At 47.1% G+C, this 15,087-nt stretch overlaps 2 protein-coding genes across 3 annotated transcripts in view; both read left to right on the forward strand.

The window, feature by feature from the left end:
- spcs2 (signal peptidase complex subunit 2) overlaps nt 1–7,543 on the forward strand; it is a 7,863-nt gene extending 320 nt beyond the window's left edge. The window contains exons 2-5 of the mRNA XM_061047340.1: nt 2,061–2,144; nt 2,225–2,384; nt 3,700–3,835; nt 5,816–7,543. Of these exons, the coding sequence (XP_060903323.1) occupies nt 2,061–2,144; nt 2,225–2,384; nt 3,700–3,835; nt 5,816–6,002 (567 nt within the window). The 3' untranslated portion in view covers nt 6,003–7,543. The remainder of the gene's footprint in view (nt 1–2,060; nt 2,145–2,224; nt 2,385–3,699; nt 3,836–5,815) is intronic.
- A 1,306-nt stretch (nt 7,544–8,849) lies between these two features.
- abcg1 (ATP-binding cassette, sub-family G (WHITE), member 1) overlaps nt 8,850–15,087 on the forward strand; it is a 37,434-nt gene continuing 31,196 nt past the window's right edge. The window contains exons 1-2 of one of the 2 annotated variants that reach the window (XM_061047321.1): nt 8,850–9,115; nt 13,140–13,386. In XM_061047321.1, coding sequence (XP_060903304.1) covers nt 9,053–9,115; nt 13,140–13,386 — 310 coding nt within the window. In that variant the 5' untranslated portion in view covers nt 8,850–9,052. The remainder of the gene's footprint in view (nt 9,116–13,139; nt 13,387–15,087) is intronic. The other variant, XM_061047323.1, reaches the window with a different exon arrangement.

Below are 15,087 nucleotides of genomic sequence, written 5' to 3' on the forward strand. Positions count from 1 at the left end.
TTAAAAAAATGAAAAGCAGATGATAAGGAGGTGAAGCCTGTGTCTGCTGAACTCCTGAATCACTTTGAGCTCACATTGCGACCGTTTGATCAGTTTCCGGTTTCACGCTGTTCCTAACAGCTGCTCAATCAGTCTGAACAAACTCTGTTCAGAAAACAGAAGATTTAATGAAAGGTTTCATTAAAGACCTGTCAGAGTGCTCAGGTGTGCAGTAAAGACCTGTCAGAGTGTTCAGGTGTGCAGTAAAGACCTGTCAGGTGTTCAGGTGTGCAGTAAAGACCTGTCAGGTGTTCAGGTGTGCAGTAAAGACCTGTCAGAGTGTTCAGGTGTGCAGTAAAGACCTGTCAGGTGTGCAGTAAAGACCTGTCAGAGTGTTCAGGTGTGCAGTAAAGACCTGTCAGAGTGTTCAGGTGTGCAGTAAAGACCTGTCAGGTGTTCAGGTATGCAGTAAAGACCTGTCAGAGTGTTCAGGTGTGCAGTAAAGACCTGTCAGGTGCTCAGGTGTGCAGTAAAGACCTGTCAGAGTGCTCAGGTGTGCAGTAAAGACCTGTCAGAGTGTTCAGGGGTGCAGTAAAGACCTGTCACGGTGTTCAGGTGTGCAGTAAAGACCTGTCAGGTGCTCAGGTGTGCAGTAAAGACCTGTCAGAGTGCTCAGGTGTGCAGTAAAGACCTGTCAGGGTGCTCAGGTGTGCAGTAAAGACCTGTCAGGTGTGCAGTAAAGACCTGTCAGAGTGTTCAGGGGTGCAGTAAAGACCTGTCAGAGTGTTCAGGTGTGCAGTAAAGACCTGTCAGGTGCTCAGGTGTGCAGTAAAGACCTGTCAGAGTGCTCAGGTGTGCAGTAAAGACCTGTCAGGGTGCTCAGGTGTGCAGTAAATACCTGTCAGGTGTTCAGGTGTGCAGTAAAGACCTGTCAGAGTGTTCAGGTGTGCAGTAAAGACCTGTCAGGTGCTCAGGTGTGCAGTAAAGACCTGTCAGAGTGTTCAGGTGTGCAGTAAAGACCTGTCAGAGTGTTCAGGTGTGCAGTAAAGACCTGTCAGGTGTTCAGGTGTGCAGTAAAGACCTGTCAGAGTGTTCAGGTGTGCAGTAAAGACCTGTCAGGTGCTCAGGTGTGCAGTAAAGACCTGTCAGAGTGCTCAGGTGTGCAGTAAAGACCTGTCAGAGTGTTCAGGGGTGCAGTAAAGACCTGTCAGGTGCTCAGGTGTGCAGTAAAGACCTGTCAGGTGCTCAGGTGTGCAGTAAAGACCTGTCAGAGTGCTCAGGTGTGCAGTAAAGACCTGTCAGGGTGCTCAGGTGTGCAGTAAAGACCTGTCAGGGTGCTCAGGTGTGCAGTAAACCTGAACACTCAGCTGCTTCCTGCTCAGCAGACTCTTTGATCTGAACAACCTTTAATACAGTGATGAGTCCTAATGTCTGTTTGCACTCTTTAAAGTGACGTCATGAAGTTTAGTCCTCTCTGTGGTTTTGCATTAATGAAGGGGGTAAGGGGTCAGAGGGAGCAGCTGGTTGGTGTCCTGTGTTCACTGATTTGAGGACTTTGTTTGTACACGTTGAAAGAGTCATGTTTATGTATCTTTAAACATGTTGGCAAAGAAGACATATGTAACTCGGTCCACCTTCAGGGTGGCTGTGGCTCAGTGGTAGAGTCGGTAGAGTTGGTCGGGTGGTTCAATCCCCAGCTCCTGCAGCCACATGTCCGATGTGACCTCGGGCAACACACTTAACCCCAAGTTGCTCCCGCTGCTTCGGCGGCTTTGAGCAGTCAGAAGACTAGAAAATAAATAAAGAAGCTCAAGTTCAAGTGTCTTAAAACCTCCTACCTTCTCTGGTCCAAACAAATCCAGATCATTCAGGAGCAGAATCTAAAGTTAGAAGGAGGACATACTGACTGCTGCATTGTTGTCAGAGAAGCCAGCACTTCAACATGTTTCCTTAATGATCAGATAGTAAGATACCTTTATCATCTCACTCTCTACACATCTCACTGACTGGAGGTAATCAGACCTCCTGACAGAGAGAGAATCGATTGTTGATATTAAATCTGTTTTTTTTTTTTGTTTCAGTGGAGGATCGACGAGAAGCCGGTGAAAATTGATAAATGGGACGGAGCGGCGGTGAAGAACTCTCTGGATGACGCCGCTAAGAAGGTAAACGATTGTGATCTTTATTGTAATCAATCTTTAAACTTCAATCTGTGATCCACTGATCTGGTCTGTGCCCCCTTCAGGTGCTGCTGGAGAAGTTCGAGTACGTGGAGAACTTCTGCCTGGTGGATGGCCGGCTGATGATCTGCACCGTGTCCTGTCTGTTCGCCATGCTGGCCCTGGTCTGGGACTACCTGCACCCGTTCCCCGAGTCCAGACCGGTGCTCGCCTGCTGCGTCATCTCATATCCTTTAAGAGACAGGAAGTCAAAGCCTTGATTTGTTCAGCCGTTTCACGTTAAATGTGGTTCTGTTTGGATCTGGTTCAGTGAGGATCTGGTTCTGTTTGGATCTGGTTCAGTGAGGATCTGGTTCTGTTTGGATCTGGTTCAGTGTGGATCTGGTTCTGTTTGGATCTGGTTCAGTGAGGATCTGGTTCTGTTTGGATCTGGTTCAGTGAGGATCTGGTTCTGTTTGGATCTGGTTCAGTGTGGATCTGGTTCTGTTTGGATCTGGTTCAGTGTGGATCTGGTTCAGTGTGGATCTGGTTCAGTCAGGATCTGGTTCAGTGTGGATCTGGTTCAGTGAGGATCTGGTTCAGTGTGGATCTGGTTCTGTTTGGATCTGGTTCAGTGTGGATCTGGTTCAGTGTGGATCTGATTCAGTCAGGATCTGGTTCAGTGAGGGTCTGGTTCTGTGTGGGTCTGGTTCTGTGTGGATCTGGTTCAGTCAGGATCTGGTTCAGTCAGGATCTGGTTCAGTGTGGATCTGGTTCAGTGTGGGTCTGGTTCAGCGTGGGTCTGGTTCAGCGTGGATCTGGTTCAGTCAGGATCTGGTTCAGTGTGGATCTGGTTCAGTGTGGATCTGGTTCTGTGTGGGTCTGGTTCTGTGTGGGTCTGGTTCTGTGTGGGTCTGGTTCAGTGAGGATCTGGTTCAGTGTGGATCTTGTTCAGTCAGGATCTGGTTCAGTGTGGATCTGGTTCAGTGAGGGTCTGGTTCTGTGTGGGTCTGGTTCTGTGTGGATCTGGTTCAGTCAGGATCTGGTTCAGTGTGGATCTGGTTCAGTCAGGATCTGGTTCAGTGTGGATCTGGTTCAGTGTGGATCTGGTTCAGTCAGGATCTGGTTCAGTGAGGATCTGGTTCTGTGTGGATCTGGTTCAGTGTGGATCTGGTTCAGTGTGGGTCTGGTTCAGTGAGGATCTGGTTCTGTGTGGATCTGGTTCAGTGTGGATCTGGTTCAGTCAGGATCTGGTTCAGTGTAGATCTGGTTCAGTGTGGATCTGGTTCAGTGTGGATCTGGTTCAGTCAGGATCTGGTTCTGTGTGGGTCTGGTTCAGTGAGGATCTGGTTCAGTGTGGATCTGGTTCAGTGTGGGTCTGGTTCAGTGTACATCTGGTTCAGTGAGGATCTGGTTCAGTGAGGATCTGGTTCTGTGTGGGTCTGGTTCAGTGAGGATCTGGTTCAGTGAGGATCTGGTTCAGTGAGGATCTGGTTCAGTGTGGATCTGGTTCTATGTGGGTCTGGTTCTGGTTTTTGCTCCTTGACCCTGCTCCTGATCACGTACTTCATCATGATGGGGATCCTGACTCTGTACACGTCCTACAAAGAGAAGAACATCTTCCTGGTGGCCCTGCAGAAGGACCCGGCCGGGATGGATCCGGACCACGTGTGGCAGCTCTCCTCCTCCCTCAAAAGGTCAGAATCTTTACCCAGAATGCACTCTGATGGCGCCACCTCAGACACATGTTAGAATCCGGTTTATAAGAGTCTGTTTGGGGGGGCGATCGAAGTCTCGCCCTCATCGTGCGGTCACCGTGCAGCGGTCGTTCTTTTAGTACTGTGTGTGACCACCAGGTGGAGTCTGCACGTCTGCTCGCTGCACGCCGCTAGTCGAGCGAGTTCTGAACGTTTGCGTCCTGAGCGTGTGTGAACAGCAGCGTAAATCCCGTTTACACGACGACGGAGACGCTTTTCAAAGGGTCGGCTTCCAGGCACCCAAAACGCCGTTGTCGTGTAAACAAACAGCCTGAAGACTACAACAGGTGTTTTCAGCTGGTCGCCGTGGAAACGCGGCCCAAATCGTGCTCCGAGTGGTGACTGAACTTTACGCTGGTCACTTTGTAAACGAGCGTTTCTTTGACTTCATCTGTTTAAAAACATCTGACAAACAGTCGTTCAGTGAGTAACCATGGCAACAGGTTGTAGCTTCAGTCGTTAAAAACATCTGTTCTCTCGTGTCAAACAGTCGTTCGGTGAGTAACCATGGCAACAGGTTGTTGCTTCAGTCGTTAAAAACATCTGTTCTCTCGTGTCAAACAGTCGTTCGGTGTGTAACCATGGCAACAGGTTGTCGCTTCAGTCGTTAAAAACATCTGTTCTCTCGTGTCAAACAGTCGTTCGGTGAGTAACCATGGCAACAGGTTGTAGCTTCAGTCGTTAAAAACATCTGTTCTCTCGTGTCAAACAGTCGTTCGGTGAGTAACCATGGCAACAGGTTGTAGCTTCAGTCGTTAAAAACATCTGTTCTCTCGTGTCAAACAGTCGTTCGGTGAGTAACCATGGCAACAGGTTGTAGCTTCAGTCGTTTAAAACATCTGTTCTCTCGTGTCAAACAGTCGTTCGGTGAGTAACCATGGCAACAGGTTGTAGCTCCAGTCGTTAAAAACATCTGTTCTCTCGTGTCAAACAGTCGTTCGGTGAGTAACCATGGCAACAGGTTGTAGCTTCAGTCGTTAAAAACATCTGTTCTCTCGTGTCAAACAGTCGTTCGGTGAGTAACCATGGCAACAGGTTGTAGCTTCAGTCGTTAAAAACATCTGTTCTCTCGTGTCAAACAGTCGTTCGGTGAGTAACCATGGCAACAGGTTGTAGCTTCAGTCGTTTAAAACATCTGTTCTCTCGTGTCAAACAGTCGTTCGGTGAGTAACCATGGCAACAGGTTGTAGCTCCAGTCGTTAAAAACATCTGTTCTCTCGTGTCAAACAGTGGTTCAGTGAGTAACCATGGCAACAGGTTGTCACTCCAGTCGTTAAAAACATCTGTTCTCTCGTGTCAAACAGTCGTTCAGTGAGTAACCATGGCAACAGGTTGTCACTCCAGTCGTTAAAAACATCTGTTCTCTCGTGTCAAACAGTCGTTCGGTGAGTAACCATGGCAACAGGTTGTAGCTTCAGTCGTTAAAAACATCTGTTCTCTCGTGTCAAACAGTCGTTCGGTGAGTAACCATGGCAACAGGTTGTAGCTCCAGTCGTTAAAAACATCTGTTCTCTCGTGTCAAACAGTCGTTCAGTGAGTAACCATGGCAACAGGTTGTAGCTCCAGTCGTTAAAAACATCTGTTCTCTCGTGTCAAACAGTCGTTCAGTGAGTAACCATGGCAACAGGTTGTAGCTCCAGTCGTTAAAAACATCTGTTCTCTCGTGTCAAACAGTCGTTCAGTGAGTAACCATGGCAACAGGTTGTCACTCCAGTCGTTAAAAACATCTGTTCTCTCGTGTCAAACAGTCGTTCAGTGAGTAACCATGGCAACAGGTTGTCACTCCAGTCGTTTAAAACATCTGTTCTCTCGTGTCAAACAGTCGTTCAGTGAGTAACCATGGCAACAGGTTGTCACTCCAGTCGTCCTGTGTTTTGTGCTTCTGTGACCGTGTGTGATGTTCCTCGCCGTGTCTCGCAGGTTCGACGACCTGTACACGCTCCGAGTGTCCTTCTCCGACGGGAAGACGAAGAACTGGAGGGAGGCGGAGTTCACCAAGTCTGTGGCGGTGTTCTTCGACGACAGCGGGACGCTCGTGATGGACCAGTTTGAGAAGAGCGTTTCCAAACTCCACGACACGCTGGCCATGGAGAAGAAGACCAAATAACACACACACACACACACACACACACACACACACACACACACACACACACACACACACACACACACACACACACAGCTGTGTGGTTCCTCTTTGACCACGAGGATCCCATCGTCTCTGGGTGGAGCAGGTCGAGGGACAGAAAGAATCCTCTCTTTTTGTTTTTCATTAAATCTTGTTTTTCTTTACCAGCCGCTCCTCTGACCTCTGACCTCTTGGTCTTTTTTCACCCTCTGTGTGCTTTCAGTGTTTCTGCTGCTTTAAATTTTCACGCAGCGTTTGTTTCCCTCGTTTGGCTGATAAATATGAACACTTGTTGTCATCATGTTGAAACGTCTGTCAGTCAGGAGGACGCCGTCAGTATTTCTCTTCCTGTTCTAAACATTTCAGCTGAGTTCATGTCTCAAACACACACACACTCAAACACACACTCAAACACACACACACTCAAACACACACACTCAAACACACACACACACTCAAACACACACACTCAAACACACACACTCAAACACTCAAACACACACACACACTCAAACACACACACACTCAAACACACACACTCAAACACACACTCAAACACACACACACACACACTCAAACACACACACACACACTCAAACACACACACACACACACACTCACACACACACACACACACACTCAAACAAACACGCACACACTCAAACACACACGCTCAAACACACACTCAAACACACACGCTCAAACACACACACGCTCAAACACACACACACACACACACACTCAAACAAACACACACACACTCAAACAAACACACACACACACACTCAAACACACACGCGCTCAAACACACACACACACACGCTCAAACACACACACACTCACACACACGCTCAAACACACACGCTCAAACACACACACACACTCAAACACACACACTCAAACACACGCTCAAACACACACACTCAAACACACACACGCTCAAACACACACGCTCAAACACACACACTCACACACACGCTCAAACACACGCTCAAACACACACACACGCTCAAACACACACACTCAAACAAACACACACACACACACACAGTTCTACTCAGAATAAACTCACTTAAAGACCACCCAGACTCCACCAATCACGATCTTACATTTGACTGCTGGGCGGAGCCAAGTCAGGCTGTCACATGGAACAAAGAGAACTCCTCTTCCTGTGGGGGTGGAGCCTAACATCCTGCACCCAATGATGTAAAGTTGTTGACATGTTTACGATACAATCTGTTATTTGATTGGTCGATGGCATTTAAAAAAAACATGACACAGGTGTGAAAAACAATCGTCTCCTGACGCCCTGAGATTGCATCGTAGGTGTTCCTTTGATTTCTCACCTGTCTGTTACCTGAGCAGCTTGTTAGCATTGTTAGCATGTAGCACTCCTGACTGCTCCCCACACCCCCACCCGGTGTCGGCCATGTTGATGCCTTACAGCAGGAAGTGACAGAATGTGGAGCACACTTTGTTTTGAATGTTCATTTCCTGTCATTAAAGATGTTTGTTACAGACGTGCAGTTTGTTCATTTGTGTGTGTGAAGCCGGATGCAGTGACACGGCACGGCCAGCAGGTGGAGCTGTGTCCCTGCTCAGTGTGTTCTCCACCTCTGATGATCAATGAGTTCAAACTGAGCTCGTCTGCAGAGAAACAATAAAGACACATAAACATGAAAGTAAAAAATACAAATCAGAGAAAGTAAGAGATGCAGGAAGTAAAGGAGAGAACAAACTCCATGAGCATCATTTTAAACTGTCACCATGGTAACTGTCTTCATAGAATAAGGTTCATGGAGACATAATGAACAGATAATAAGAATAATACATTTTATTTATAAGTGCTTTTCAAAAACTCAAAGACACTGTACAATCATTAAAAACAGAAAGAACAGTAAGGACAGACTAACAGACAACATTACACACAAATCAAAAAGAAAACAATAAAGGTAAACTACAGAAAACACATCACAGTCATACATTAACAGCTTGTTTGAAGAGGTGAGTTTTGATAAGTGATTTGAAAGTAGGAGGGTCGGTGCAGTGTTGAATGTGTGTAGGGAGTGAGTTACACCGCGCCCACCTGTCAATCAGGTCAGCTACACACCTTATTGTGAATAACTCTTATCCTTCATCAAATCAAAACTGATGAGTCATCAAAACATTCACCCCCCCGTACAGTGTGTGATCATCGAGACATGAGATAATCACACCTATTTGGTTTTTTGAACCAGGCTGTAAACATGATAATCTCTGCTGTAAAAACAGGCTTTTTAGAATGGGTGTGTATGTGACTTCCTGTGCTTCTGCAGCCAGCCTCTAGTGGACACTCGTGGAACTGCAGGATGTTACACTTCAGCATCGGCTTCATTTTTCAACACTGGAGGATGCTGCTTGGTTTTAAAAAAAACATTAACAGAAGCAGAAAAAGAAATTCAAATAATAAAACATTTGGTTTGAAAATGTGAAAAGAAAAAACAGGAAATGATCATAAATAACCTCCAGCTCTTTCCTCAACACCTTCATGATGAATATAAATATTTATTTAACTGTTTACATCTCGTCCTCTGCACTCCTCCTCACAGATATTATCTTAATGATGTCATCATGAAACCTCTGGAGCCCTTTAAAGGAAACATTTAGATCTCTGGTCTGCTTCAATTAAAGGGTTTTTTATAACTGATTAAATTAGTAAAGGTCCTTAAATGGTCCTCTTGTTGTTTCCTGTGAAGACTTCTCACCTGTACACACCTGAGCTGCTGTTTTATTTCACTGTGCTCATTTAAGAAATCTTTAATTAAACAATCAGTAAACATGTTGAAAGCTGTTTGTCAGGCTGAAACTTGAATCCAGCAAACATCCCAGGATTCCTGCACAGACTGCAGGGGGCGGGGCCTGTGAGGGGGAGGCTGGGCGTGGTCTGTGTGCAGGTGGGCGTGGTCAGCAGGCAGAGCAGCTGTCAGAGTGAGAGCAGTGATCAGAGGAGAGCGAGCGGAGCAGACAGTCAGAGCTGCTGTCTACCTGACATGGCCTGTTTGATGGCCGCTTGGTCCGTCCACAACCCGACCGTCACCAACTCCATCATCATGGTGAGTACTGGGACATACTGGGACATACTGGGACACACTGGGACATATACTGGGACACCCTGGGACATATACTGGGACCCACTGGGACATACTAGGACATATACTGGGAAACACTGGGACATATACTGGGACACACTGGGACATACTGGGACACACTGGGACATACTAGGACATATACTGGGACACACTGGGACATATACCGGGACACACTGGGACATACTGGGACACACTGGGACTACTGGGACATACTGGGACACACTGGGACACACACTGGGACACACCGGGACATACTGGGACATATACTGGGACACACTGGGACATAATGGGACAAAGACTGAGACATACTTGGACACACTGGGACAAAGACTGGGACACAATGGAATATTTACTGGGATATACAGGGACATACACTGGGACACTCTGAGACATATACTGGCAGACACTTGGACACATACTGGGACATAGACTGGGACTTACCTGAAGTCTTATTAAAGTTTTATTGGCGTCCTGAATCCTGAATGAAATGTTCTCTTAAGTTTTTTAAACTCTAAAAACCACGTCAAGTGTCGCAGCATGCACGCCTGCACACTCGCTGTCAACACTACCTCCGTTAAATATTTACTTCTCTGCTTTTATTTTGAAGGTGGACAAACTGAAGTGTGGTGCTTTTATTTTGAAGGTGGACAAACTGAAGTGTGGTGCTTTTATTTTGAAGGTGGACAAACTGAAGTGTGGTGCTTTTATTTTGAAGGTGGACAAACAGCAGTGTGGTGCTTTTATTTTGAAGGTGGACAAACAGCAGTGTGGTGCTTTTATTTTGAAGGTGGACAAACAGCAGTGTGGTGCTTTTATTTTGAAGGTGGACAAACAGCAGTGTGGTGCTTTTATTTTGAAGGTGGACAAACAGCAGTGTGGTGTTATTTATTGAACCTCAATCTCTGCTGCTGACAGTTTGTGAAGGATCCCTGCAGAGAATTCATCGTCTTCCTGGTGTTTTTACCGTCCTCCTCACACAAGTCGATAACCTGAACCAGGTGCATTATGGGTGATTTGTGGATCAGATTGGTTTGTACGTCGAATTTGAATCCCCGTCTGTCGGGAGCCTCTCTGTGAGGAGGTTCCTGGTTTGAATCCCCGTCCTTCAGGAGTCTCTCTGTGAGGAGGTTCCTGGTTTGAATCCCCGTCCTTCAGGAGTCTCTCTGTGAGGAGGTTCCTGGTTTGAATCCCCGTCTGTCAGGAGTCTCTCTGTGAGGAGGTTCCCCGTCTGAATCCCCGGCTGTCAGGAGTCTCTCTGTGAGGAGGTTCCTGGTTTGAATCCCCGTCTGTCGGGAGTCTCTCTGTGAGGAGGTTCCTGGTTTGAATCCCCGTCTGACAGGAGTCTCTCTGTGAGGAGGTTCCTGGTTTGAATCCCCGTCTATCGGGAGTCTCTCTGTGAGGAGGTTCCTGGTTTGAATCCCCGTCCTTCAGGAGTCTCTCTGTGAGGAGGTTCCTGGTTTGAATCCCCGTCCTTCAGGAGCCTCTCTGTGAGGAGGTTCCTGGTTTGAATCCCCGTCTGTCGGGAGTCTCTCTGTGTGGAGGTTCCTGGTTTGAATCCCCGTCCTTCAGGAGTCTCTCTGTGAGGAGGTTCCTGGTTTGAATCCCCGTCCTTCAGGAGTCTCTCTGTGAGGAGGTTCCTGGTTTGAATCCCCGTCTGTCGGGAGCCTCTCTGTGAGGAGGTTCCTGGTTTGAATCCCCGTCTGACGGGAGTCTCTCTGTGAGGAGGTTCCTGGTTTGAATCCCCGTCTGACGGGAGTCTCTCTGTGAGGAGGTTGGTGAACAGTCCAGAGTGTAGCCCCGCCTCTCTCCCAGTGACCCCCGAGTGGGACGAGCGGTATAGATAACTGATGATCTAGAGCAAACATTGAGCTGAAAGTGAATCATTTGACAATCTTTAGAGATCACGCAGCTCGACTGGTTGGGTCTGAGTTAAAGGGCTTCTGATGTCAGACTGAGCAGATCCTTGAATGAACAAATGGAAATATCAAAAAAGGTTTCATTACACGAGAGGACGAGTGATCAGCGGAGGAGAGACGAGTCATGTTTGTGAAGGTGGAGGTGTTTCTGTGCTGAATCACAGCAGCAGTCTGCGGCCTCTTTGTCGGCTTTAAATCCTCGGTGACTAAGCTCTTCTCTGTCCGACAGTTACCTCCTCCTCCTCCTCCTCAGATTAGTGTCCATATGGAGGAGCAGGACGCTCACACGCTCATCAGTGCACCAACTCTAAAACTCAGGTACTAATATGCCCCGCCCTCTTTCTAAGATCTCTCCACACACTTTTCTATTTCATGTTTGTTTTGATGGCACCAGGAATAGCTCTATGTTGTCTGTGGGGTGGGGACTCTGGGACGCTGGAGCTCACTGTCCAGCCTTCCCGAGCTGTCGTGGGAGTAATTGGCCGAGGTGATGGGAGGTTCCCACTTGATGACCTCGGTGATGCCCCGGGGCCACGAGGGGCCGTGTGGTGGGTCGGTAGTATCAGCGTTGTGACTTCCTGGAGCTTGCATCAACACAGCCTGGGTCTGTTGACGCTGGTTTGGTTGTGGTGGCGACTAATGGCCATGCGGTAGGTTATGTGACTCATCAGTAGGATATATGGGGCACGACTGGAGCGACGGGGGGGGGGGGGGGGGGGGGGGGGGGGGGTCTTCACTGAACACCTACCCTTTCACAGGTACAGGTATCTTGTGTTTATAACTAAGTTACCAAAAAGTAAACCAGATCTAAAGTGTGTCCAGTTGATGAGCTCGGCCTGCAGCAGGGAAACAGGCTGCGGTTCAAGAGGGCGCCACAGGAATGAGTCCTAAAACCAGGAAGTGAGTTAGCATTTGAGCACCATGGCGTCTAACGTCTAAAAGTCAACGGGGATTTTGAATGTGTTTGTGGTTAGACTCCTGAAATAAGGTCTGTGGTTAACACAAGCTGAAGAGATGTTGGTGTTTTGTTAGACCACATAAACTACGTTAGGTAAAACCTCCACTTGTGAAATTTGAAGTTTTTACTCGTCTTTAAAAAGGCGGTTGCTAACAAGTGGCTAAATGTGACTACAGCGGTCGTCGGGGACATTAAACGTCATCACGCCGGACACAGAGGTCGGGAACTCTCTCACTAGTCGGAGATGTCTCCTGTAGGTTTAATCTTTAGGTTAAGGTGAATATTATGTTAGTAAACTATTTATTAAGCTACGTGGATTAGTTTATCGGAGATCGTCTGAAGCGTAACGCTAGTGACGTCACAATCATCCGACCGTGGTGTAGTTAGCTTTAGCATAACGTTAGCTTTTTACTTCTGTCGGCCGCATTAATGCTTCAAACATCATAAAAATGGCGTTCATCTGTGAAGATTATCCTGCTGAACAAAACGCCTACGCTTCAGAAACGTGTGTTTAACACAGATTATTTTCTGTTGTCAGGAAGAGTCGGGGCGAACGCTCAGCCCTCGTTTTAGGAACTAAAAGTAAAGCTAACATAATGACGCCAACCAGAAGCAGTAGAGTCCCGCCCCTTCCTCTAACCCAAACCCACCTTTTCCTTCATCCTGAGAGGTCAAAGGTCGCTCGGTGGGTTCAGTCTGATTCTATGTGTCGGTTTATAGCAGACACTTACAGGTCATAGAAATTCCAATGGCTCTTGTGTTCGTCCTCCTCTACTCTGATAATCCGGAGCTCACAGCAACTCAGGAACCTGATTGGTCAACACAGCTGTCAATCATGATCATCAAATTAACAATTCAAACTAAACTTCTCAGAGAAACACTGTGACATAAATCAGTCTGATAACAACTAACTATAAAACCAGGAACCATGTTAGAAACAGAAGTATCTGACGTGTATTTACATTTTATAGTTTGACTCATGTCCCATCTGCTAACATGGAGGAGGCGGAGCTTATGACCTGTACTGCAGCCAGTCAGCAGGGGGAGCTGTAAATGTCTTTTCATACTCTGTGATAATCATCCATAACACCTCGGCCTCTGATCTGACCCTCAGAACACCAACGGGCCCCCAGACCTCATGTTGGACCCCAGGACGGTGTGCGTTTGTATGGACGAGGTGGTCAACAAACAGCGGACGGGCAGCCAGCAGACGCCGCTGCTGCAGGGACACCTGAAGAAGGTGGAAAACAACCTGACGGAGGCCCAGAGGTTCTCCTCGTTACCACGGAGACCGGCAGTCAACATCGAGTTCAAGGACGTGTCGTACTCCGTCAGAGACAGCCCCTGGTGGAGGAAAAAAGGTACTGACACACAACTCGTACACAAACTGACAGTCTCACATAACGCCCCCTCTGGGTAATCAGAGCATGACGTGTTACGCCGTGATGCGAGCGAGCGAGCGTCAGCGACAACATCAGCTGGTTTCCTCTGTTTATTATCAGTGTCAGAATGCACACACACACACACACACACACACACACACACACACACACACACACAGACACACACACACACACACACACACAGACACACACACACACACACAGACACACAGAGACACACACACAGACACACACACACACACACACACACACACACACACACACACAGACACACACACACACACACACACACACACACACACACACAGACACACACACACACACACACACACACACACAGAGACACACACACACACACACACACACACACACACACAGACACACACACACACACACACACACACACACACACACACACACAAACACAGACACACACACACAGGAAGTCAGACAATGACAGTAAGTTCTCCTGTGATCTTGTAGTTCTCCTGTGATCTTGTAGTTCTCGTGATCTTGTGATCTTGTAGTTCTCGTGATCTTGTGATCTTGTAGTTCTCATGTGATCTTGTAGTTCTCATGTGATCTTGTAGTTCTCGTGATCTTGTGATCTTGTAGTTCTCCTGTGATCTTGTAGTTCTCCTGTGAGCTTGTAGTTCTCCTGTGATCTTGTAGTTCTCCTGTGATCTTGTAGTTCTCATGTGATCTTGTAGTTCTCCTGTGATCTTGTAGTTCTCCTGTGATCTTGTAGTTCTCATGTGATCTTGTAGTTCTCATGTGATCTTGTAGTTCTCCCGTGATCTTGTAGTTCTCCTGTGATCTTGTAGTTCTCATGTGATCTTGTAGTTCTCCTGTGATCTTGTAGTTCTCCTGTGATCTTGTAGTTCTCCTGTGATCTTGTAGTTCTCATGTGATCTTGTAGTTCTCCTGTGATCTTGTAGTTCTCATGTGATCTTGTAGTTCTCGTGATCTTGTGATCTTGTAGTTCTCATGTGATCTTGTAGTTCTCATGTGATCTTGTAGTTCTTGTGATCTTGTGATCTTGTAGTTCTCCTGTGATCTTGTGATCTTGTAGTTCTCATGTGATCTTGTGATCTTGTAGTTCTCCTGTGATCTTGTGATCTTGTAGTTCTCATGTGATCTTGTAGTTCTCATGTGATCTTGTAGTTCTCATGTGATCTTGTAGTTCTTGTGATCTTGTGATCTTGTAGTTCTCCTGTGATCTTGTGATCTTGTAGTTCTCCTGTGATCTTGTGATCTTGTAGTTCTCATGTGATCTTGTAGTTCTCCTGTGATCTTGACCCAGTGGGGCAGGGGGAGCGCCTTCAGACGAAGCAAAACTGTGGCGCTGACAGACATGGACTATGTGGAAATTGGCCGAGTTAGTGTTATAACGCCACACAGTGGTCATACAGGGTACTGTCAGAGAACTTCAGGTTGACACTTATCATTATGATTAGTTCTTCTTCACTTTAACTTGAGTTTTGATTCGTAAATCACATGTGTGATAAACATAAATGATAAACTTTGTCTCGATCCCTTGGCAACACGATCCAAACTTTATAGAAACATTCACAGAAACGCTGACAGCCGACGCTGACGAGGCGCCTAGCGGACCGAAAAACAAAACACAGGGAGGTTAAAAAGGTTTATGCAACCGTT

The sequence above is a fragment of the Labrus mixtus genome, chromosome 9 (genome assembly GCF_963584025.1).
Source record: "Labrus mixtus chromosome 9, fLabMix1.1, whole genome shotgun sequence".
In the NCBI taxonomy this organism is placed as follows: Eukaryota; Metazoa; Chordata; class Actinopteri; order Labriformes; family Labridae; genus Labrus; species Labrus mixtus.